Here is a 24,764-nt window from a genome sequence, read left to right on the forward strand (position 1 = left end):
TGGAGCTAGGTCTGTTTCAGACTGTGCCAAAGAACAGTGAAAACTAGGGCATACGAGGGAAGTGTGTGACACTCGAGTGACAGATTTTTCTTATCAGAGCTAAGGTCAAAAAATTAAATATCCATATAATGAAATGTTTCTGCAGGAAACTAAATTATTATAGCCCAGGCTCAATGAGCTCTGGTGAACAAATCCAGAGGAACGGATAATTCTGTGTCCCTTGGGCCCTTGTCAGTTTCATAAAAGCTGGTGTTGTGGGTTATGAGAGAAAGGGGTTATTTCATTGAATCTGGGGCACAACTGTGTGAGGAAGACAATGGCAGCCCCATTTCATAAGCAAACCAGAAATTCATTAACCATGACTTGGAGGGTTACACCATAGAGGCAGAGGCAGGGTTCCCACTGAGTAGGACTGACTCCCCAACCCGTGCCCTTCCTTCTGTGTCATCCCAGCAAGCGTGCAGGTAGCAGAGCTGAGCTGTTGTGAAATTCGGAGCGCTGGGTTCCTACCTGGACACAAACGAAGGACCCTCTGCTTTCTAATCTCAGGACAAGTTCTCATATCTGCTTCTGCTCGGGGCCTTGCATAAAATCCAGAATCCTACACCACGAAAGCATGACAGGCAAGATTTGGGTGGAAAACAATCTCCATTTAAGGTTCAGTTCAGAAAACAATATCATACCTGACTCAACCGTTACAATAACCGTGCAAGGTAAACAAGGCATCTTTCATTCTTATGTTATAGGTAAGGAAATAGGAAACCAAGTCTCAGGAAGGTCAAACTCAAGGTTTTCGGGGAAATTTATCTTATGAACCCTTATTTATTTTCTTATGAATGCTATGAATCTTTGTTTAAGGATATAGCACGAGATACTTCCTAAGATCACATTGTAGCCTTAGGGCTGAAATAAAGCACTGTGTTTTTCAACGTACGCACATCTTATCCCCAGGAAGTAACCACCATGTGGGCTCTTTGATCCTCATGTCTTAGACAAAAAAGACCTTGCAATCAGGGCTGCCATGTGAGTCTGTGCAGGATGGGCACTGTACAACTCGAGGGGATGTATCTTAAACTACATGAATGTGAATGGGATAGCCTGGATTTATAGCGTACAACATGGAGAATTTTTGCAACAGCCCACGTTATAAAGCAGAGTCTGGGATGGACTTGAGAAAGGAAAATATAATCAGCACCAAAAAAATGATTCTCATAGCGTGTACAAATTTGTATGAAAGCACTATTGGCCATGGGGCAGAAAGGTGTTTCCAACTAGGTTTTACCAGGCCCCTAGTCTCTGCTGAGAAGTTAGCCCTTGACCTTATTTGAGCATCATGCCATGGAGAGAGGGTTTTCTGCAGCTTATATCGACAGTACACAGTAAGCTCTTCCTGACTTATGTGAACACACATTTACTGAATGTCAAGGAACAAGCTCGACCGTCCAGGGATGTGACACAATTTCTGCCTTGAAGGAGGGAAGAATTTCACTGGGAGAAAACATACCATGGAAAATTTCTAAATAACAGATTATGTAACATTATTTATTTATTATTATTATTATTTGTTTATTTATTTATTTTGGGAGCAAGAGAGAGAGAGAGAGTACAGGAGAAGCAAAGCGAGAGCAAGAGAGAGAATTCCAAGCAGGCTCTGTGACGGCAGCCCAGAGCCCTACACGGGGCTCGATCTCACGAACAAAAGATCATGATCTGAGCTGATATCAAGAGTCGGTCGCTTAACCTACTGTGTCACCCAGACGCCCCGTGGTAACATTTTCTTTAGAAAGACTAAGTACAAAACTGTATGTTTAAAAAAAAAAAAAAAAAGACTATTTAAGCACAAAACCTAGACTAATCTTGCAGCAGGAGGCCACAGGTTTGGACTAGATGTGACAAGACTAGTATGAAAGACTAGTCTTTCTGGTGATGTTTCTGGGGGATGTTTCTTTAATAAAAATATAGTGGTCATTTTTTAAAAGGCACCGAGTACAAGATGTTTCGGTGGATCTAATAAAACGAGTAAAACCAAAAGCCAAAAAACCAGTGTAGTCTCGCTGTCTCTCTCCTCTCTCTTTTCGTTTGGTGCCCATGAGATGCTATGTGTGGAAACCAGCCAACTGAGAAGAGGGGATGGCCGAAGAAGGTGGGGGAGGCCGGAGGCAGTTGAAGAGGATGGCCTCCATTTATAGAGGAGGTGAGGCTACCGTGCACGTGGCAGGACCTTTTCTGTTCGGGGCAGAACCCCACTACTTTGCTGCCGTTGGAAAGCGAGGACAACATCAATTTGATGAACTTACGTCTAAGGATGTACCCCTACAGGAGACTGGAGATAAAATGTGATTTGCATCAAAACCGAGCCTGTAGGTGCAAGACAGAGAGCAAAACAGGGCATCTTTATATTCCCCAGCAATCTTCTCCCCCGCTGTGATCTCGTTTCTCCACGAAAAACAGAGTAACAGAGTGCGCTATATAAACCACAAGGGGGTGGGGGAGGGGCACAAAGGGAGCAGAAACTGCTGCCGGTTCGTCAGAGATCTTTCCAGGTGCACTGAGGGCGACACATTCATCTTCAGGGCAGGAGACACCACCGCGCGATAACTTTTCAGGGAGGGATTTGGGGGATCCGGTGACGTGTTAAGATCCCGAGAATTTTCATTTACAGAGGGTGCTTTAATACGGATCATCCACGCTGAATAGAAAACAAGAGAATGTAAATTAAAACCAGGACCTTAAACATTGCAAAATTTAACAGCGTTCGTAGTAAAGGGCGATATTCGGTGTCAAAGTCGGAAGAGGAGTGAAGAAAATGCCTCTCAGGTGAGTTGGACGAGCACAGGACGTTCACTCAGGCAAAGGAAGAAGAAGAAAACCCTAAAGCAACACCTGTCACACTTGCAGCTGCTTGCCGCCCAGAGGTGGTGTTAAAAGGCAGATTCTGATTCGGTAGATCCGGGCGGTGCCCCGGATTCCGCATCATCCCTGCTCCTGCTGCCGCTGGTCCGTGGGCCACACCTGGAGACATTTCTGGGGGCACAGGCTTTGTCTTTAGATCAAATGAGTACGAAGGGCATTTGTGATAGACTTTGGATGATGGAAGTCAGTGAACAGTAGAAGACGACAATGCTCAAAAGGAAAGAGAAATTTGAGAAAAATCAAAACTCATGAAAGGTGTGGTGGTAATTCTAAATGCTTGATTCTGGAGGGATGTGATTTAGGGAGACAGTGACAAATCTAGTTTCATGACAAAAATGACACTTTGTGTGTGTGTGTGTGTGTGTGTGTGTGTGTGTGTGTGTGTGTCACAGTTGTCTCATCCTTGGAGGGGAGGGGGCTAGGGGTAGGGGAAAGGGAACCAAATAGGGCATGTCTTAATAGCACCTTTCAAAGGGAGAAGCAGATTCCGAGACTCTGCTGTCATGATGAACTGCCAGGGTAAACCACAGTTCAGCAGCTGCAAACGTGCTTTTGCCAATACAGAGATAAAAATGTTTCTGAAAACAAAATTTCACATATACCCTCCACTGAGGTTGGCATCGTATCTTCCTGTGTATCTTGGGTGTAGCTTTTACCCAGGCAGAATTTAGACACCAGAAACCAAATGAGGTGGTAAACAGAACCAGTTTGCAGAAGAGTGAAAATAACCCGGCAAGAATTGAAACCACAAATGCCCCAGGAGTTGGTCATTCACCAGCCAAGACCTAATAAGAATGAGCACAAAAGACTATGAGAGCTGGCTGCAGAGCTTAAAAACAAAAAACAAAACAAACAAACGAACAAAAAGACAAAAAAGAGCTTCAGTGTTTAATGTGATGGTTTTCATTTTTACCTTTGGCTTGTTCTAGAAACACACTCTGCCTCTTCCATCCCACCCTTCCTCGGTGCCCATTACACATGGTTTCAGGGTGAAATCATTATCACATCACTACGGAAAGCAGGCGTCTGGGACTTAGAACTCTTATCATTGGAGTCGAGAGTCCTGAGTTCTACAAGTGTAAGGATTAAAAGCAGGATCTTTGGATCCACATGGGTACAAATCTCAGCTTTGTCATTTATTCAGTGACCCCAGGCTAGATATTTTACTTCTCTTTGCCTCTCTTCCTTTACCTGTAAAATGAGGATATGAATAGCACCTCCCCCCACCTACAAGCTGGCAGGCGATATTTAATGATTTCAAACATGCAAAACTCACAGAGAGGTGTGCAACATGGAATTAATGTTTCATAAATGTTTATAATTATTTTAGCTATGTCACTCTCTCAGGGCCCATAGGAAAGTTACTCATTAGCTCAGTTATAAAGAGAGTGAACATCATGTCCGTGAAGATCCTTTCAAGACCTAAAATTTTATAATTCAATGAAGTAAAGTCACCTCGATCAATAAATGAGAGGTGTTGCAAGGCATCTGGGCAAATAATACTTCTTTGCTTAGTCCTAGCATCGGGTGACACATTTGAAGACCTATATCGATGGGGCCAGCCTTTCCTTCCAATTTCTGTTTATACCTCCTGTACACCCTTGGCTCTTGATAGTTCTAGCTGCTGGCACCTGAATATGCTGTCATATCCCTGCTGCCATACCATGCTTCCATCATCTCCTTGTAGTCTGTCCTCCCTGCTTCTCTCCATACCCACAAACCCTATCCATTCTTCAACCAGGGTCAACCTTCTTTATAAGATCTTCTGTGATCACCAAGCTTCTTCTATACTGACAAAGTCCTTTAACACGGAGTTCGCCAGTCATTACTATACTCTGCCTTATATTTTTCTGAAAATATATAATTTTTTTTTTATTTTTCTGTCTTCGCCACCCAACTAGATGATAATCTCCCTGAGGTCAGGGTCATGGACTTACTCCTCTTGGTGTCTCAGTCAAGCTTAGCATTGTTCCAGCACAAGAGTATTTAATAAAAAACTACTGATTGATTCATTGTCAAAATCAGTGAGCCGTTAAACTTCATACGGCAATTAGCCGAATGTGGTAATTCACTTAATGCTAATACTCTTCCTGTCAGCCTCTCTTCCTGTCCCCCAAGGTTTTCTAAAAAAATTGAATTGATCTGCTTCCATCTAGTGGCAATTAAAAAGTAAGTGGTTCCTGTGACCAGAAAACGGCTCGGGTGGATTGTGCCAAAAAAGACTTTCACTCACTGGGTGTGAGCATGAAAGAAATCTTTACATCTTGTGGATTTCCTGCCCACAGAGATAAGGAGCCCAGCCCAGAGAAGGGTCTAGGACCCCATCTACACTGTCGAATGGAAGATAGGGCACTAAAATAAAATAGAATAAAAGGACATCCACTGACCCGATTTCTTCATCCAGTTACCTTCCTAAGGATCTCATCTCCTAGCCAAGCTTTTTAAAAAGAGATGGCTTACATATTCTGTCTCAACTTCCTTATCTCCACTGATTCCTCGACACTTGGCCACCAGAGTTCCTCCGTGACCTCGACCCTGAGAACAGACTCTGCAGATACCCTTGTTATATCCAGTGGGAACTCACTGGTTCTACTGAAGCCACTCGAAACCATTTCTGTTTCCTTCTTTCCTTGGCATTCATGACCCAGACTCTCCTCATTTTCCTTCTGCCTCTCTGGCAACCCCTCCTCGTCTCCTTGTCCTTCACTGACCTGTTTGATATAGATGCTACCCCTGTTCCTGCCCTCTCTCCCACGTCCTCTTCTGTTCTCCCGCTCCTTGCTCCTCACTCTCCCCAGATGACTGTACCTGCTCCCGAAATAGCAGCTAACCTCAAGGGACGTGAGAACCCCCAAATCCACTCTCTGGCCCCTGGATGGCTCCTGTGATACAGATAGAAGCAGTCAACTGTTGGTGAGCCACAGACGCCTAAAGCTCAACACCGACACAACTGAACCCATGACCTTCACTTCCAAAACCTCTCATTCTTTTGTGTTCCCTTTTCAGTAAAGAGTATTGTATTGATAGTAACCATCTGCCAGTTCCCGATAGGAACCACAATGACTTCTTTGATTCTTCTCTCTCTCTCTCTCTCTCTCTCTCTCTCTCGCTTAGCCAATTAATAACCATATTCAGTTGATTTCACCTCTACCTCATGAACTAACTCAACCTCACTGCCATTTCTTTAGATAGGCACCATCAGCTTTAACTTAATAACTTTAAATGCCTCCAAAACAATTCTTTGCCTCCAGGCTCCCCCTACTCCCCTGTCTGCAGAGTGATCCTCATAAGATGCAAATGTTAGCCTGACATTCTCCTGCTTTACCCCAAAGATCTCAGGATTAAGTCCATACTCCTTCAAATGGCTTATAAATTAGTCTATGATCTGGCTCCTGTTGTCTTATGTCTCCCCAGTTTCTCTTTTGCACTCAGAGCTACAGCTCACTGAACTCGTAAGAACTTCTTCACAACAATTTGTGGTTGGTAGCGTGGTTGTCTGAACAAGCAACCAACCTTCTCAGGGACCATCTCGCTTCTTCCAGCATTTTAAAGGAGCTCGGTTTTCTAACTGGGTGCTCAGTGTGCCACCAAAGCCCCATCCCCATCATTCTTCTTACTTATACTCTCCTTCTCCAAGTCTCTAAACATCTGAGAAACTGAAGAAATGTTTTGCCCTCTTCACTTCTGCCAGACGGACCATTGCATTTTCACATGTTTGCATCTCTTCTCGGTCTCTTCCTCCAGCTGAAAAAAATCTGAGGTTTAAGACCAAGCTAAAAGAATTGCCTTTTTGGGGAAGCCGCAGGTAGAATCAATGTTCCCCACCTCTTCCACATTTCTGAAGGTCAGTGCTAATTAGAGCAGTAGTCATTTACCTTCTTGTCCTAGGCACTGAAGGCCTGGGGTCTAGAATGATACCTTCTCAGAGCCTGGGACTCATTAATGTCTCAATAAATCCTTGACCAATTGAATGTTTCCTGAATACTGTATTTGGTATTGCCCTTACATTCAACTGGGACAAGAAGAGATATGTCATAATGCTTCCAGTCCTCTAAAAATTTTTCAGGGACAATCAGAAAGAGCTCCCTTCACATAACTGCCCTTTCTCAAGAGGGCTCTACATGTTCATTCATTCATTCCAATCCACCGGCACTAAAACAAAACGACTCACACACACAGACTTCAAAAACACAGCTCTTAAGGGAGGCTAGTGGATTATCATTCTATACGGAAATTTCATTTGAATGAGACCCCATGTAAATAGTTACTAAGGAGTTAAGGTGTCTAGCTCTAACAGGAAGTATCTCAAGGAAGGTAGAGAAAAGATCAACAGAGGCGGAAACTTCTCACTGATGAAACTTACCTTTCCCGAGACTTTTTACCTAAAAACAGAAGAAACAGAAAAATAGCATCAGCATATGTAGACAATTCTCTTTTTTTTTTTCTTGGTAAGAGAGAAGGCCAAGTCCCACTCCCAAAACTGTCTTTTGAAATGTATTAAACATTCGTTGGGTGGACCCCGCCTGTGTAGAAGGGGATTTGAGATGTCGGCTTAGTGTTCTAATTCAAACGGTGGTAGATTCTCAGACGTAATAGACCCACTGGGACAGATGCTTCTCAGGGTTCTGTTCAATCTTTGGTGCTGATCACAAAGACAGCAGCCTAGCTTGACTTGCCTGCCTGTCAGTTCCAACACCCCCATACCCGTGTTTATCCCTTCCCCACCTGCCATCTCCTCCCACCTGCGGGTTCCTCCCTAACAGACTTAGCTGGTAGCATCGTAAGAATATGTGTCCCTACGTCTCACACCACCTTGTCGGCAGTGTGCCTCTGATTAGCTACTCACCCTCTGAAGCCACGTCCCTTCATCTGTGAAAGGGGCATGGTAATTACCTCCCTCTCATTGAGTTGATAGACTAAAATGTATTCAAAGTATTTAGGCCAGGGCCTAGCACGTGGACAGTGCCCAATTACTGTTTTTAAACCTTTAAAATGTTAGAATTTACCATTTTAAACATTTCTTCCCAAATCCAGCCTGCTGATGACATGGGCAGGATGCATTTGAGCAGGGAGAATGAAATCTGAATTAACCTCAGAGGCTGTTTGTTTATCTTAATATTTTCCTTTTAGGAACGACGAAACACATACCAATACATGAGCAAGAGTGTGTTCTTACTGAGAGTTCTTTTCGAAGAAAAAGGAACTAAGGGCATGTGTTCAGTTTCGTGCCCTGTGCTAACCCTGTGGGTTGTTGGTTCAGGTGGGGAATTCTTCCCACCAAGAGAAAAAAAAAAAATAGAGCCTCAAGGACCAGGTGTTAGGAGGCCTGTGTGAATGGGAGTCTGATCTCTGATTCTGGCCCCTGCTGATAACAGGATTTGGGAGATTTGGCCTAAAATCACTGCTTCAGTTTTATTATTCATTATTTCATTATTTCATTACTTCTTTCTTTCTTTCTTTCTTTCTTTCTTTCTTTCTTTCTTTCTTTCTTTCTAACAGAGCCAATGGTGATGACTCATCAGAGAATGATTATCTAGGGGAACAGAGTGTTTCTAGATAAGTCTATGCAGAGGGCACACATTTCTAGAGCCTGCATTTATTTCTCTTCCAGAAGAAAGGAGCTAAAGTCTGGATACCAAGACAACTAGGGCAGGGGCCAAAGTACAGGTTCTGAGGACAGGATAAGAGTCAGGATTCTGCTCATTTCCTCAGCTACTGTGTCCTAAATATTCACCTGTCCTCCTTTTTCAGCTTACTGAACCTGAAACACAACTTGTAGGAAATTCTCAGAGTTGATGACTACTACATACATGTGGACTTACTGTTTTTAACTTTTTTTTCTTGTAAATGTATCAGCTACATGGTTAGAAAAGCTCTGAGGGGTTAGCCCAGGAACCTACCCATCACTCTTAACACTGTTTCTATAGGAAAAACATTCTTCATGTTTCAAAGAACTAACTTACAACTAAAATCTTTGGAGGACAGAGCCACTTGGAGGTTGGAAATATCAGAAGATGTTCCGCAAGTGAAGACCATTGAAATGCTACATTAAAGATACCCTGACTTTCCTACAAAGCCAGTGATCTTTCTGGGGCTTCTGTTCTCTTTGCTGGCATGAATGTACCTAGCCTAACTGCCCGTTATCTGTTTCCTGTTTGCCCCACACTTATTCCCACAGCAGGGGCATGTAGTTTTCAAGTTATCAGTTTGAGATCTTGTACAGAAATGACTCCAAGGTAAAAAATTTAAAAACAACCCCATTGCTTTTCTCACCACTGCTTATAGAACCACCTTAGCCAGCTAACCCCCACCCCACACCCTGCCGTTAAATACAAGTGAATGCATTCCATTCTTTTGATTCTACTAACATTTCTTTAAGTTTTGTTTTCATTTATTTTCAGAGGGTGGGGGGAGGCAGAGAGAGGCAAGAGAGAGAGAATCCCAAGCAGGGTTCATGCTGCCATTACAGAGTCAGATGCAGAGCTTGATCCCACAAACCATGAGATCATGATGTGAACCGAAATCAAGAGTCAGAAGCTTAACTGACGGAGCCAGCCAGGTGCCCTCTCTACGAAAATTTGTTAAGAGACTTTGGAATTTGGGGATATCCTCCTTATTAAGGTGACTCACACGCCAAATCCTCAAAGGTTATTTAGATACCAGCCTCCTATCCCAGAGGCCAGCGTATAAATGTGCACTGCATTCTCTACCCCTCAGTTCTGTCACCATCACCTAAGGCAGGAGGGAAAAAGGGATGACTGGGGTCAGATTTTGAAGTTTCAGTGGAAAGGATAGTCAATGGTGGGAGAAAAATCTCATTCTTCCCTTAGTGGAATACTTAAGTACTTAGTCTCATAAAATGATGGGATCCAATCTTAGCAGAATTTCCAACAACAGGGGCAAAGACATTTTAAACTGCTAATAATGAAGTTCTTGCACATCAACAGTGACTGCTTCCATGGTCTTTCTGGGTTGGTTATAAGACTAACCTAGTATCCTGATTCTTAAATTTGGAATGAAAGATTCCAAAGATAGTAGAAGACCATTAGGGACTGGTAGATTCTACTCCTGCAATTGCCAGTGGGGATGGGGGAGGGGCAGCCTTTATATACCATGTTCATTGAAGAGACTCCATACTAATTAATCGATGGAAGTAAAATTAAAATGTCAGTCAACTGACTCGGAGAAATGCAACACCGAGCATTTGGTTAGCAGTTGTTTTGAGATCACTGATGGCCTCTGAACTTAAAGCAGGGATGCCTTAAAAGCTGCTTAATGTCCATGAATTTCATAGACTTCAATGTTTCTGCCAGGCAAATTTGGACAAATGTGGCAGTGCACACCCAGGACCTACCACAGACTGTGGATCTGTAACCAGGAAGCCAGTCCCACTCTAAGGTTTGGACATCCTCAGGAGGGAGGTGAGGGGAGTAACACGGTTGTTTTTCCCTGGTGGCATCCCATGTATTGTTCCGGGTATTAGCTTCTCAAACAGCTCTTCTTATACCCTTTTCTTCTCCAGGCCAGAGCGAAGGGAAGCACGAATACACAGTGCATTTATTTAGAGCTGTGACCTCAGTGAATACACACTGGGGAGAAAACCAGGGACAATGCAATTCCCACATGTCAGAAGCCAGACAGGCACATGGCTCAGGTTTTGGAGAATAGTGCCTTAAAAACCTCATTGGACCTTAGATTCATTTTCTAGTGGAACTGTAGCACTGAGATCAAAGGCATGCTGGCTCCTAAGGGGACAGAGATTATGCATCCATTTTTCAGAACTAAATAAGAGCAAAGAACCATTAAAACGTCTCATTTGTCTATTAGTGCACTAGTGAGGTGCCTTGAAGACAGTAGGCATTTTTAAAAGGTTTGTCAGATGAAAAGCACAAATCAGCCACCTTGTTTTAATGAAAGGGTGTATGGGCCGTTTCCCACATCCCCAGCAATGATGTCTATAGAACACAGAACTTGGTATCCTGCTTCAGTTCAATCTAGCAATCTTAATTTCCTGTGGGTTTCTATACTTTTATCCACTTTGCTTTTGTTTCTAATTATTTTTTCAGTGTTTATTTATTTTTGAGAAAAACAGAGAGAGACAGAGCATGAGCAGGGGAGGGGCAGAGAGAGAGAGGGAGACACAGAAACCGAAGCAGGCTCCAGGCTCTGAGCTGTCAGCACAGAGCCCCACGGAGGGCTGGAACTCACAAACCGCGAGATCATGACCTGAGCCAAAGTTGGATGCTTAACCGACTGAGGCGCCCCTATTTTTATCCACTTTGAGTTGTATTATTTTCGTATGAAGGCAAACTCACATACCTTTCTTCAATCTTCTTGCCAGCCAAATGATAAATGCCAACCCAGAAAAAGCAGTAACCATGACTGCCACCGGAATGAAGAGAGGGTTATAGTTACCCTCTTTGATCATTGAGAAACTCTGGTCCACTTCTGAAAGAGAGATCAGTAAGGCACATAGCATGAGGCCACAGCATTATATCCTTCGTGCCATCTCATGGCCTTAGCTTTTGTTCCTCCTTATGTCTTCCGGTAACAGTCCATTTGATGCCAGTTGATGGATGGGGAAACTGGCATGGGAAGGACCATGATGACTCTGCAGCAGAGGGAAAGACAGGACAAGTTTCTCTAGCCCAGTGCCTATAAAATTCTTAATCCCTAGATTTGCGATTCACAGAACTCCTGGAAGAAGTACCTAAAAATCTGAGTAAGGGGTCACCATCGTATTTATCTCCATGGTCTTGTTCAACAGTTGGGACTCTGCTGCACAGAGAAGACCTAAAACATAGAATATGACTTCAGGGAAAATAACAGCCGGTCATCTTAACCAGGTGACATAACAGTCAAGGGAACCTATTAATGCTTTCCCTTTGAAGCAGTTGGGCCAACATGTGTACTTGCTGTTTACATGCTGAGGACCTACGCTGAACTGTCTTTCGAATGATGTTGTCCTACTACATAGTCCCACTTCCTTCACAAATAAGTAAATGGATCCACCTGTACCCTCTTGTAAGAGTGAACGTTTGGGAACTTTTATTGAAAAAATACCAATACGAAAAAGTCTATCTTCCGATACCACCAATTAAAGACACTTATTTTTGCACGTTAGCATAGGGTTTGTGTCCCCCATTCTTTGTGTTACTTTGACAAGCCCTTTCAAGGTGCTTCCACCCCCACACCCAAATATATCATAAGAAAAAGGCTCAAGTTCCCAGATGATCCAAAGAGAGGGTGTCTACAGGCTCCATGAGGATGCGGAAATGGACACTGGCCCAGCCTTAAAAGGAAATGTCCCATAAACCTGACACACAATCCTCCCCTACAGATCCCATGCCTCCTCCCCAGTTCCCTCCCACACTCCCTGGCCTTGGGCCATACAGAGATCAGCTTCTCTGGTAGTTTCTACTGATCCTACCACTTAAAAACTTTTCCACTGGTAGAGATGATCTCAGGGGCAGACATGAGTAGCTATTCTTTCATAAGCTAATTTAATGTGCATTTATTTAGCAACTTATTTAGCACAGGCACTGTGTCAAGTGGAGAGTATATGGAAATGAGGAAGACAGTCCTTCTCATACACAGATGAGGGAGGCATCGGCTTAGTGATAATTGGTAAGTATACACTATTTGGGGAATTAGGTGGTCACTGGTAACTTTTGTAGAAACGTTTTAATGGACTAACAGAAGTGAGATTTTAGTGGAATGGAAGAATGCATAAGAAGTCAGAAAATAAAAGAAGTAAGCCAGAGACAGCGCATTTAGACGTTAAGAGTTGAGATACGATGAGTTAAAAATTGGCTGAAAACAGAAATGACAGTCATCGAAGGAAGAGACAAGAAGAGCCAAGGATTTTATAGTAAATTAATGTGAACAAATTTGTTTTTAAGCCATATAAATGTAGCAAAATGAAAATTTTAAAGTTTAATCTATCTTTCCCCACCATCTTCCCATCCAGCAGCTCCTTCTTTAAGTTGTCAACACATCGGGGCAAACTTACTCACTTTGGCATATTGGACTAGGGCTTGACCAGATTCCCGATGGTCCACAAATAATTTTTCTCTCCCCGATTAACTCAGTTCCTTCTAAGCAGTTGAAGGTACATGTGGATGTAAAGCTGAAGTTGGCCAGGGGGTGACTACAGTCCATGGTTCCCAGATCGGGTGCCATTAGAGGCTTACAGGAAATCACTTCCATGAAAAAGAAAAAAGCAATATTTCTGAGTAGAGGCCCTCTTTTCACCAAAGGTTTTTAGCCAAAGCTGCTCCACTCAACTGTGGAACCACCCAATTGAATCTAGACATTTCTAAATTCTAAAAATTAGTTCTGATAATGTTTCCAGATTTTATACTCTTGAGAATGATGGAGATTGTATATCAGAGGTGAAGCCAAGAGCACTGAAAACCCTTGCGGGTGGGGAGGTGGGGAGAGGAGGGGAGAGTTGGCTGCTCCAGGTTGCTGCTCCTGTCCTGGTAGCTCTCCAACACTTCCTGGAAGTACTACATGGCCTTGGCCTCAAGAGTGCTTATGGAGTATCCTCAGTGAATGTAGAGAATTCCCACCCTTTCACCTGATCTAAAGCAAGCAGTGTTGAAAAACACCCCAATTCTCTGAAGCAACTCACTCAACTCTTGTAAAATTCAGCAGGTTTGACAATTTAATTCAATGATTTCAGTATGACTTTGATAGTTTTTTTTAGAATTAAACCACTTAAAATTAGTGCGTCAGATGCATAAATGTAGAAAACGTAACCAGAATTTCACAAGCTCAGATGTCACCAGTTTTCTCCTGTACAGGGATAGTCTTTTTAACAGCTAACAAGAAAAAACCCACCATATTTCAAATGAAAAAAAAAGATCAAGAGACTGTGTTTTTGTTTTTCACAGCAGTTGTTATTCCCCCGAGAGTTTATAGAAGATGAAAAGTAAAAAAATGATTTCAAGAATAAACCAAATAAAACAATCAAAAAAATTCTACACCCTGAGAAGGAAATTGGTTGGTGTTAGGTAAGACACCACATAAAATAGGTGTTACTGAGGGGAGAGAACAATCAACATTTAACTGAGGTTCATCTGGACTATGTGTGCCATGACGATGAGAAAACTAAAGTAAAAAGTACACTATAATCACGCCGCATATTACTGAAAATTATGTATGTATCACGAGATGGTTTCAGAGGTATTTGGTTGTTGTTTTTTATTTGTGGTTTTTCTTTTTGATTTGAGTAACAATAATCCCTTTCAAAAGCATCATAGTATGATCTAAGTTAGATTAAATTATGTTCCCAAAAGGCCAGAGACTCCTTACAAGTCTCTGCTGCATTTTCTCAGTTAACCCAAGTCGGCCATGACAGAGCCTCTAGTCTGAAGACTTACTTACTTTGACAGGTTGGTTCTAGAGATGACCAGTTTCCAAAAGGTCCACAAGTGGTTTCCTCAACTCCAATGAGGTCTGTGCCCTTAGAGCAGTTGAAGGTACACTGAGAGCTGAAGCTGAAGGTTCCCACAGGGTGACTACAGTCCATGGTACCCAGATCAGGGGCCTCCAGAGGCTCACACTGAACCACTGCAGTAAGAAAAAAAACAGTACTGGCTAGTGTGGAGAGCACCTGGTGTCTGGGTTTGAATCCTAGCTTTGGCACTTGGTCACCAAATGCCTTTGCACAAAGTGAACTAATCCTTCCAGCTTCAGTCTCTTCATCTATGAAAGAGGAGTCATGGTAATTGTAATAACTTCCTAGAGTTGGTGTGGAGAATAAATGATCTAATGTAAGTCAAGGACTTAGAAGTGAACTTGGCTCATAGGAAGTCCTAATTAAACATCAGCTGGTCTTCTTCTTATTGTTGGCATCATCTGAGAAGATAGTTGTTTGTGTTTATTTCTTTTGAGAATGAGAACAGGGGAGGGGCAGAGAGAGAGAGGAGAGAGAGAATCGTGGGGCTCGATCTCATGGACAGTGAGATCATAACCTGAGCTGAAACCAAGAGTCAGATGCTTTACTGACTGAGCCACTCAAGTGCTCCTGAGGAGAGACTTATTAAACCTAGATAGGTTTAAGTGGGAATGACCAGCTCGATTTGGAAATAATTGTGACATCAGAACTCCTAGGTAGAGTAGAGTGCTGGGAGCAGGAGGCGTGGGAAAAGTGTGGGGAAGCTTTAGGAAGCATCTTGGCCTTGATCCTGTTTTCACCCTCTCCAGCTCGGCTCCAGACCTTCAGTTTTTCTGATTTTGACAGCCCTCTCCAGAAACTGTATCTATTTCCCTGCTCTGACTGGTGGCATAGGAGATTGAATTGAGCCTTGGAAATGAGTCTTCACATTTTTAGGCCCCACCATGCCATTTGAGCAAATATTTCAACTCTTGTGTCCTATTCTTTATCCAATTTGAGCCATTGTGGTGACCTTGCTTTTGAGATTTCAATGAAGAAAGGACTTTAGGAACTGGAAGAATTTTTATATTTTCCATATACAGTACAAGTCCAAATTAAATTATGTTCTCCAATTCTATTCATGACTACAAGCAAGTGCTTTATATACTTCAGGCATAGTCTCAATCTGACATATTAAATTGTAAACAATACTTACTGACCTCAAGCTGCTGCTCGTCTACCAGGGGATACGGACAAGTAAATAGATGACTTCAACAAGTGCGGGATAAACAAGAAAGAAATATGCGGACCTACTGGAACGTGGAACAGAGGTACTTAGCCTATCTTAGGGTCCAAAGAAAGCTTTCTGGAAAAAAAAAAATATCAATCCCTGAACTATGTCTTAAAGATGAACAGGTCTGTTAGCCATGTGCAAAATGAGAGAGAAAGCCACGAGCAAGTCAGTGAAATACAAAGCACATATGAAAAGGGTGGAGAACTACAAGCACTTTGTTGTTACACGGAGGAAGGAGGAGGAAGGGAATATGTGAGATGAGATTAGAAAGAAAGGTAGAAGCTAAGAAAAAATGCTTTTATCTTTTCTCTTTGATTTAATGAGTTCCTACTGTATATCAAGCATTTCTCTATGCCTTGAGGAGTTTCGATTTCATCCTATAGGACACATGATAGGTAGAAATTGAAGGGTGGATATACGTGTGGTATTTGTTTGATTGTTTTTCATTGATCAGCCTGCCTGTAGCATGAATAGTATATTTAAGGGGAGCTAATTTAAAGCTGTGGAACTCGCCTAAGAAATGAATCCAATAGTCTAGAAGGAATGAGGGCAGTAGTAGCAGAATTGGCAAATGGGAAGCAAATGAGAGAAACAGTAAGTTGTTAAAATGAATAGTGTGTTACTTTGCATAAAAGTAAGGGGAGGTGTAAGAATTTCATACCAGAGCACCCATATAAATGGTGGTGCCTCATACTGAGATAAGAAATACAAAAAAAGAAATCTGGCTGGGACGATTGATTTTACAGTCCTTTGGGCATCCCAAAAGATACACTTAGCATATTTGGAGTTGGGGGCTGGAAATGGATTTGTCAGTCCAAAGCTCACGTGAATCTGTGAGTCCACAGAAGTTGGTAAGAAACCTATGAAGAAACCCAAGGAGAAATGATTATAGGTAGAAAGAAGACCAGAAAAGAGTGAGAGGATGAAAGCTAAGACAGAAAAAAGAGTAAAATGTTCAAAAAGGAGTGAAATGGGCATGCCAATGTTATAAGAATTAAAAAGTTAAAGATCAGGGGCGCCTGGGTGGCTCAGTTGATTGAATGTCTGACTCTTCATTTCAGCTCAAGTCATGATCCCAGGGTCATAGGATCAAGCCAAACATCAGGCTCTGCACTGAGTGTGGAGCCTACTTGGGATTCTCTCTCTGTCTCTGTCTCTGTCTCTGTCTCTGTTTCTCTCTCCCTCTCCTACTCTTAGCCCTTTATTTTGCCCTCCCTCCCTTACTCTTTGCCTTTATTTTATTTTATTTTAGAAAAAGAGTGCACATGAGTGGGGGACTTATGTGCACTCTTCTTCTAAAATAAAATAAAATAAAATAAAATAAACATACTAAAATATTAAGTATCAATAAAGAAATAATAAAAAAGAAACTTCAGGAGTGGTGTGAAGGAAAGTATTGGGTAGGAATTAAGTGAAATGAGTTAGACTGTCACCAGTTGGTTGACACTTAAATTTATTTTGGCTTTAATTCTTTATTCTTTACAAACATTGCTTTTCTCTTCTTCTAATTTCTATCCTGTGCACCAGATACTTCAACCACAGTTTTGAAACTCAACCAATAACAACGAAATGATTTGATGCTTCTTTCAGTAGTGAGCTGACTGGGTCAAAGACTCCTTGACTTTGAGTCTACGTACTCTTTCCTTTCTGTTTCTACCACCATGACGCTGAATGATTTCAATAGACTCCTACTGATTCTCTCCATATTCTTTCTTTTAAATTTTTTCTTACATTTATTTATTTTTGAGAGACAGAGAGAGACAGAGCACAATGGGGGAGGGGCAGAGAGAGAAGGAGACACGGAATCAGAAGCAGGCTCCAGACTCTGAGCTGTCAGTACAGAGCCCAACCCGGGGCTCGAGCTCACAAACCATGAGATCATGACCTGAGTCGAAGTCAGACGCTTCACCGACTGAGCCACCCAGGTGCCCCTCCATCTTCTTTTTTTTGGTTCTCCAATCCGTATTATGCATTGCTTCTAGGAAAATTGTCCCAAATGCAGGTGTCAAGATACTAAGTGGGTTCCCATTATCCAATAAAGGCCATATTCTTTCATTAGGCAGTTAATTTTCCAGCTTATACCTTGCTTTCCATCAAAATAAATTATAAGCATATATAATTTCCACTAGCTAATTGCAAATCCTTCATGGACAGAATCTATAATAGATTTGTCATTGTATCCCCCAAAATATACAGCCCAAATAAACGTGTTGGATTTATTACTATATGTCTCTGACCTATATTGTGTATCATTATGTGAACTTCTCTTTTTTCTTTCTTTTTTTTTAATGTTTATTTTATTTTTGAGAGAGAGACAGAGCATGAGCAGGGGAGGGGCAGAGAGAGAGGGAGACAGAATCCGAAGCAGGCTCCAAGCTGTCAGCACAGAGCCCCATGCGGGGCTCAAACCCATGAACCGTGAGATCATGACCCGAGCTTAAGTCGGATACTCAACCGACTGAGCCACCCAGGCAGCCCGTGGACTTTTCTTTTCAGCCATGCCCTGTCATGACTTTGAGGCTTACATACAAAAGCTAGATTACCTAATGGGTAACTCGCCCTCCCAACAATAAATGGCAATGTTTCTTTCAGACTTCCGGGTTCTAATGAGTCCAACCAATTTGCCGGATTTGGGTTCCCTAAGAACAGGAATATACCATGCTTGATTCATTATCATCATCCTTAAAGCTTTTTTCCCAACTCTGTATTGTCTGTGGCACTGAAAAAAGACTTGCTAAGAAGTGAATTGAAACTTCATGCTGACTTATGAAATCTTTCAGGAAAGGCAACAACATTGTGCAAGCTTATCCTTCTGATAAAAACTTCTCATTTCTCAGAATGGCTAGTATTGTTTTGTCCCTATCAACTTCTAGGCTACAATAACCCCATAAGTTTACACAGAAAGAAACAAGACAGAAAAGGGGCTTACCAAATTGACACTGGGGCCCATAGTACCCAACATCACAGTTGCAGGTATAATTATTGATGGTTTCCACACATTCTCCATGGTTGCTGCATGATGAGGGCTGACAAGAAGCTTTAAAGGTGGGGGATGAAATCAATGATTTGAACATGATTACTTCTTAGTACTCAGAGTCATTTCTTTGGGTACAGATAACTCTTTTGGCTGAGACTACTTTAATAAGCAGGAAAGGTTTATCTGTACATTCATAGCATTTTTGCACCAAAAGATAGGTCAGGATTTTTCTATTTATGTCATATACTGGCCATATAGCCACAGACATATACTTAGAATGAATTTACTGACACCAACATTCTCTAACATTCTGGGGAAACTCACTGATATACTTTGAACTCTTGGAATTATTTTGTTTTAAATGTCATAAGTACATTAAGTGATGGCCTATCCCCAACCATTTCTGCAGTATATTTGACAATCCCTCTCTTTTTAGAAAGTACTATAGAAAGATTAAGAAGTTCGAACTTGTTAGGTCAGTAGAGAGCCCAATGTACAAGAGATCAAATTAACTATGTTTCACTGATGAAATATGACTTGGAAAAATACCGTTTGGGAACTGAAAACAAATTTTCATCCTCCACAGATAACAAAACATGGCAGTATTTCATTATATAGAATTATGGGAGATTAGGCCAAGCACAAAACATAAGCATAAAGCCCCCCACCATAAGCAGGGAGGAAATGAGGGGGCGTGTGAGCCTGAGCTCTTGGCCAGACCCACATCTCTGTATCCGCTTCCCTGCCTCACTTCTCACATACATTTGTCATATTGATGCAGATTGATTTAAAGATGTCACTTTTGGGTGTTGGACCCAGCCTCCCACACCAAACGTGCACAGAAGTGACATGCTTTTATTCTATTTTTATTTTTGTTTTGTCGAGAACTGGATTTACTTCCAAAGGTACCAGAAACTGCTTTCTTCCCTAACACCCCCACAACCCCTGGGATCCACGCCACCACTCTCCCCACTCTGGCCACCGCCTACCTGTGTAACAGAGGGCTATCTTCTGCTTGTGGCAGGAATCATCATTCCATTTTCCCGCGTCTTTGGCCCTCTTGATGTAAATCTCCACACAGTCTTCTTTGGACTTCTTGTTGTTCGGCTCTCCATGTCCCCAGTTCTCTGCTTCTTTGGTAAGAGACTTGTTGGTTCCCACCCAAGTCCATGTTCCCCCTACCTTCCGGATTCCTATCCAGTAGTAATAGCGGCTGAAGGGAAGCATCTGCTCTAGGTATTCAATCTCCCCCTTGTTTTGGATGGCAACTAAATCTGTGTAATCTTCTTGGCAGAACTTTCTAGCCCTTGCCCAGTTCATGGGTGTTTCAGAATAGTGGTAAGTCCAGCAGTCGGTCCCGTGACGTGCAAGGAAATCTGAAAGACATCAATGTGAACTATGCGGGCTCACAGTCATGGATGGGAAGAATCTAGAGCGAATCCATGCCGGGCCTGCCACTTAGATGTGAAGAAACCGAGACCTCAAGGGTATATAGGTTACCTTCTCAGGGTCATAGAATCGGTCATTTGCAGATTTGAGGTAAAACCTAGACCTTTGGTTTCTATTTACTTTTCATGGTAACATTCAATACTTTTTGTGCATCGCTCTATTTTAGATAAATCTGGTGGCTTCCTAGATTTATTTTCATAATTTTTTTCTCGAAATTCTTCCAAGTGAAATTCAACCAATGTATTTTAGAAATTCTTATTTCCTTTTCTATTTCCATTAATTATATGCAGAAGATTTACTATCCACTTTTTTATCCTGGGATAATTTCCTAGAAGCCAACATTTATGTTTCTACTAGAGAAGAAAATAAGGACAGGAATAACAGCATACTTTTAGTTATCTCTTCATCTCAAAAAGATAATCTTTTACCACAGGAAGAGCTGCTTCTGGGAAAGCCTTAATACATAGCCCAAGCCTTATACATGTAACTACGTTTTTTGGTTTTTTTAAGAAAGAATAATTTACAAAACCAAATGATGCAGGATTATGAAATTGATTTAGATCGTGTTCTGCGCGCAAAGATACCCAGCGTGTCTAGTGACCATATGGGTGCTTCGAATCTGAGGACTTTAAAGAAACAAAACCAAGAGGTGCCTGGGTGGCTCAGTTAAGCATCCGATTCTTGATCTCAGCTCAGGTCTTAATCTCAGGGTCATGAGTTCAAGCCCTGAACTGGGCTCCACACTGGGTGTGGAGCCTACTTAAAAAAAAGAAGAAACCAAAAACCAAAAAAACCCCAGAAACACACAATGACTTCGTGGTAGCATATGCCATTCTAAGCACGGTATGATCTATGCGAAACACTGTTCTACCGTTACGGTAAATATTTTCACAACCATAAACATCTACTGCGTTTCCGCTGTGTAGGGCAAAAACCATAGAGAAATATCAAAGAGAACATGGATCCAATTTTTGCAGTCTCCTAAGGATTCCTCCTGAACAGATGCAAAGAAAACATAATTAATCTCTTTTTTTTTAATTTTTTTTTCAACGTTTTTTATTTATTTTTGGGACAGAGCGAGACAGAGCATGAACGGGGGAAGGGCAGAGAGAGAGGGAGACACAGAATCGGAAACAGGCTCCAGGCCCCGAGCCATCAGCCCAGAGCCTGACGCGGGGCTCGAACTCACTGACCGCGAGATCGTGACCTGGCTGAAGTCGGACGCTTAACCGACTGCGCCGCCCAGGCGCCCCTGAAAACATAATTAATCTTGATCAAATTAAACATACCAGAAATGAACAGAGAATTGGAAAAAAAAAAAACCCAGATATGATTAATGAGTAAATAGTGTAATAAAATAAACATTTGGAGTGGAGCTTTGAAGGAGCATTCTACCAGAATATATGTTCGCAGGAGAAGAAATCGTTCTGTTCGGGGGGTCTCCTCAGTGCTAGAACAGTGTCTGCTACGTTGCAGGGACTCAGAAAATGTTTGTTGAATGAAATGAGCACTAGCTTTGCAGGTGATATGAGGCAGACATGGTGTAAAGAATGTGTGAGGGACAGAGGAAAGCACATTTGGCCAGAGCTGTGCACTAAACTAATGATAAAAATAGAAAGTACCATGCTAAATATTTGGCACAGATTGGGGCGCCTGGGTGGCTCAGTCGGTTAAACGTCCAACTTCAGCTCAGGTCATGATCTCACGGTTCGTGGGTTCAAGCCCCGCGTCGGGCTCTGTGCTGACAGCTCAGAGCCTGGAGCCTGCTTCCGATTCTGTGTCTCCCTCTCTCTCTGCCCCTCCCCTGTTCACGCTCTGTCTCTCTCTGTCTCTCAAAAATAAATAAATGTAAGAAAAAAATTACAAAAATAAATATTTGGTACAGATTGCAAATGCGCCATCGGATATTTCTTAATTGACTTTATTTCTTCATAATTAAGACTTTAGTGGTATTATTAGGATTTGGACCCTGCAACAAGGGTGTGGCAGGTTTAGGAGGTTTCTGGGCTGTCACAAAAAGTGACAGGAAGGAAAAGATGCTCACAGAAGGATAGAATTAACAGCTATCTACCTAATCATCTTCCCTGTGACTGTGTGCTCCTAGTGGATATTTAAGAAAAATAAACGTAAGTGAAAAAGGGCTTAGCAATATATCAATACCGTAACGTACCACAACAGAGCACTGTCCAGACCCACAACCTGAAGACATTCCATGAGTCCCTCTGAGCTCTCTGACATTTCCATGGAAATACCTGCAAAGAAAATTATAGTTAGATTTATATTCTTAACTCACAAGTTTATAGCACCTTGAGGAGATGGCTACGACTCTCTTAAAGTTCAAAATAAAATACATATTCTTACTAACCTTGCCTGAAGTAAGAGGTTTCTTAGATGAGCATGAAAAGGTAGCATTAAATTTGCTTCAAAACTGACTCAAAGTTCTTCTTTCTTTCTTCTTTCTTTCTTTTCACGTTTTAGGCTCAGGTTGCTGATTGTTACAACTCTGATTTTTTTTCTACATTTAAGTAATTTTTCTACTTCCCTTCTGCTGAGCTATTAGATGAAACTATTTGATATTGAATATGTATATTTTTTAAAGTGTTTTTGGATGCTTCATGAACTATTGATGTCTGAGATTTAAATGTTAAAATCTTACACTGGATTATAATGATTCACTGCTTCGAATACTTAAAAGAATTAGATAGCCAGACACTGATAAAGAAAAGCAATTCATTTTCTTTCAAGTAAAAAAGAAATACATTTGCACAACCCAAACCACAAATGTTCTGCACACCTTAAAACTGTATTTTCTGAACTATGTCACTTCTCAGGTAGCCCCAGTGTTTAGCTGCAAAAGTGCTCATTTCAACAAGAGAGTACTTCCTCAAGACTCTCACCAGAGACGAGTCAATGAGGAGGAATCAGCACATCTGAGAAGAAAAATTCTGGGAGCACTCTTCAACTCAGGATTTTTAGTTCTTGGCTTTGTGAAAACCAAAAAGGAACTCTGCCCCTGCAGTCCCAAGGGTTTCTCTCTGAGCATCTGGAAATCTCTGAGGCTGAAAAGCTCACCTTGGCTTTGCTCATCCTTTCTTTAGTTCTTCCGGACTCCAGCCTCTCAACTCAGCACCAGGGCGTCTGGGTCCTTGCCCACGGCTGGGCTGGGCGAGCTGTGCTTCAGGAGGCTGCGTGGAGTGCCACCAAAAAGGCTTGCTTTCTTTCATTTCCCTGACTCAGTCTCACATCCTCCTCCTCCCCTTCCCCTTACCTTCCCCCATGTCTTCTCACTCCTCTTTCCCCACCCCTTTCCTAGTCTGGCCTCTCTCACTACCCTGAGAAAAGTAGAGCTGCTGACCATCGTTGATAGATTCTCTTCTCCTTCCCTCCTACCATTTTTTCTTCCATCCCCTCTCCCTTCCTTCCTTCCTTCCTTCTTTCCTTCTTTCCCTTTTTCCCTGCCTCCATCCTTCCTTTTTTTCTTCCTTCCTTCCCTCCCTCCTTCCCTCCTCCTCCTCCTCTTCCTCTCCTCCCCACCCCCCATCTCTCTCTCTCTTCTCTTTTTGAATAAATACTGCACTTAACTCTTGGCCGTCCATGGTAAAGGGCCCCAGATAATTGAAAACATCACGCAATTAAAACAGCATTTCGGACCAAATTTGTTCAAGTTCAAATTCAAGTTAGTTAGCATACAGTGTAGTCTTGGCTTCAGGAGAAGAACCCAGTGATTCAGCTCTAACATATGACACCCAGTGCTCATCCTTAATGCCCATCACCCACTTAGCCCATCCCCCGTCCACCTCCCTTCCAGCAACCCTCAGTTTGTTCTCTGTATTTAAAAGTCTCTTATGGTTTGCCTCCCTCTCTGTTTTTTTCCTATTTTTTCTTCCCTTTTACGATGTCTGTTAAACTTCTGCTCACCTGACAGGTTGACGTCTAATTCCTTCTCCCTCTTTCCTTGCTCGCCCCCTAGTGGAAGTCCTCATTAATGGCACCTCCTAAAGTTAAGCTCTCAAGAGAGCAAAGCAGCTCCACCTTTTTACCCTAAGGAGTTTGGGGCCCTAGAGTACTTTTGTGTTTTTTGTGTGTCACATGTGAAGGAACTAGACTTCATATGAAATTAGGACCTATATTATGGAGGGCAATGGAAAGTAAGAGTTATGACATAATCAGATTTGTATTTTTTAAAAGACATCAGTAACAACGGCAATAGCCATAGAGCTCAACCCTCCATATGTATCACCTTATTTAACCTTTAGGAAGGTTAAGTACTACTATTCACCAGCAGGCACTGTCGTCACCCCCATTTTAAAAGAGTCTCCGAGAGCTTAAGAAAGTTGGGCTTAGTCCCCAAGCTAGTAAGAGACACAGCTGGGGTTTGGACCCCAAGCCAGTTGGTTCTGATGCTCATGCTCTTGATTATTAGGCTGCACATCGTCTGCCAGGAGCTTGGAAGACAAGCTGAAGTGGGGACAAACCTGGAGCCAAGGAGCCCTGTGAAGTGCCAATATGCCTACTGTTATGCCCGAAGGAACGTCTAGACTTGTGTTTCTAAGTCTTCTTCAATTCTCCCTTGACCCTTGCCCAATCAGATTTTCAATCACAGTGCTTCCCTGAGACTGCTCCCACCAAGGTCCTCCCCTTCACTAAAGCCAGCACAACCGACCCTCTGTTCTCATCTTATTTCACCAGTGAGCCCCCGGTTTTCCTCCCACTTCACGGACTGTCCCTTCTCTGTTTCGTTTGTTGAT

General features: G+C 42.3%; 1 protein-coding gene across 1 annotated transcript; it reads right to left on the reverse strand.

Moving 5' to 3' along the window:
* Positions 1 to 1,812: 1,812 nt before the first annotated feature.
* On the reverse strand, positions 1,813 to 23,257 carry SELL (selectin L). Its single transcript, XM_042924952.1, has 9 exons — positions 23,089 to 23,257; positions 22,187 to 22,268; positions 19,557 to 19,943; positions 18,520 to 18,627; positions 14,305 to 14,490; positions 12,930 to 13,115; positions 11,233 to 11,361; positions 7,277 to 7,295; positions 1,813 to 2,689 (listed from the first exon to the last, which is right to left on the reverse strand). The coding sequence occupies exons 1-9, from the start codon at positions 23,101 to 23,103 to the stop codon at positions 2,671 to 2,673; spliced, it is 1,131 nt and encodes a 376-aa protein (XP_042780886.1). The 5' UTR covers positions 23,104 to 23,257; the 3' UTR covers positions 1,813 to 2,670.
* Positions 23,258 to 24,764: the final 1,507 nt, after the last annotated feature.

This window comes from Panthera leo, chromosome F3, assembly GCF_018350215.1.
Source record: "Panthera leo isolate Ple1 chromosome F3, P.leo_Ple1_pat1.1, whole genome shotgun sequence".
NCBI classification, from domain to species: domain Eukaryota; kingdom Metazoa; phylum Chordata; class Mammalia; order Carnivora; family Felidae; genus Panthera; species Panthera leo.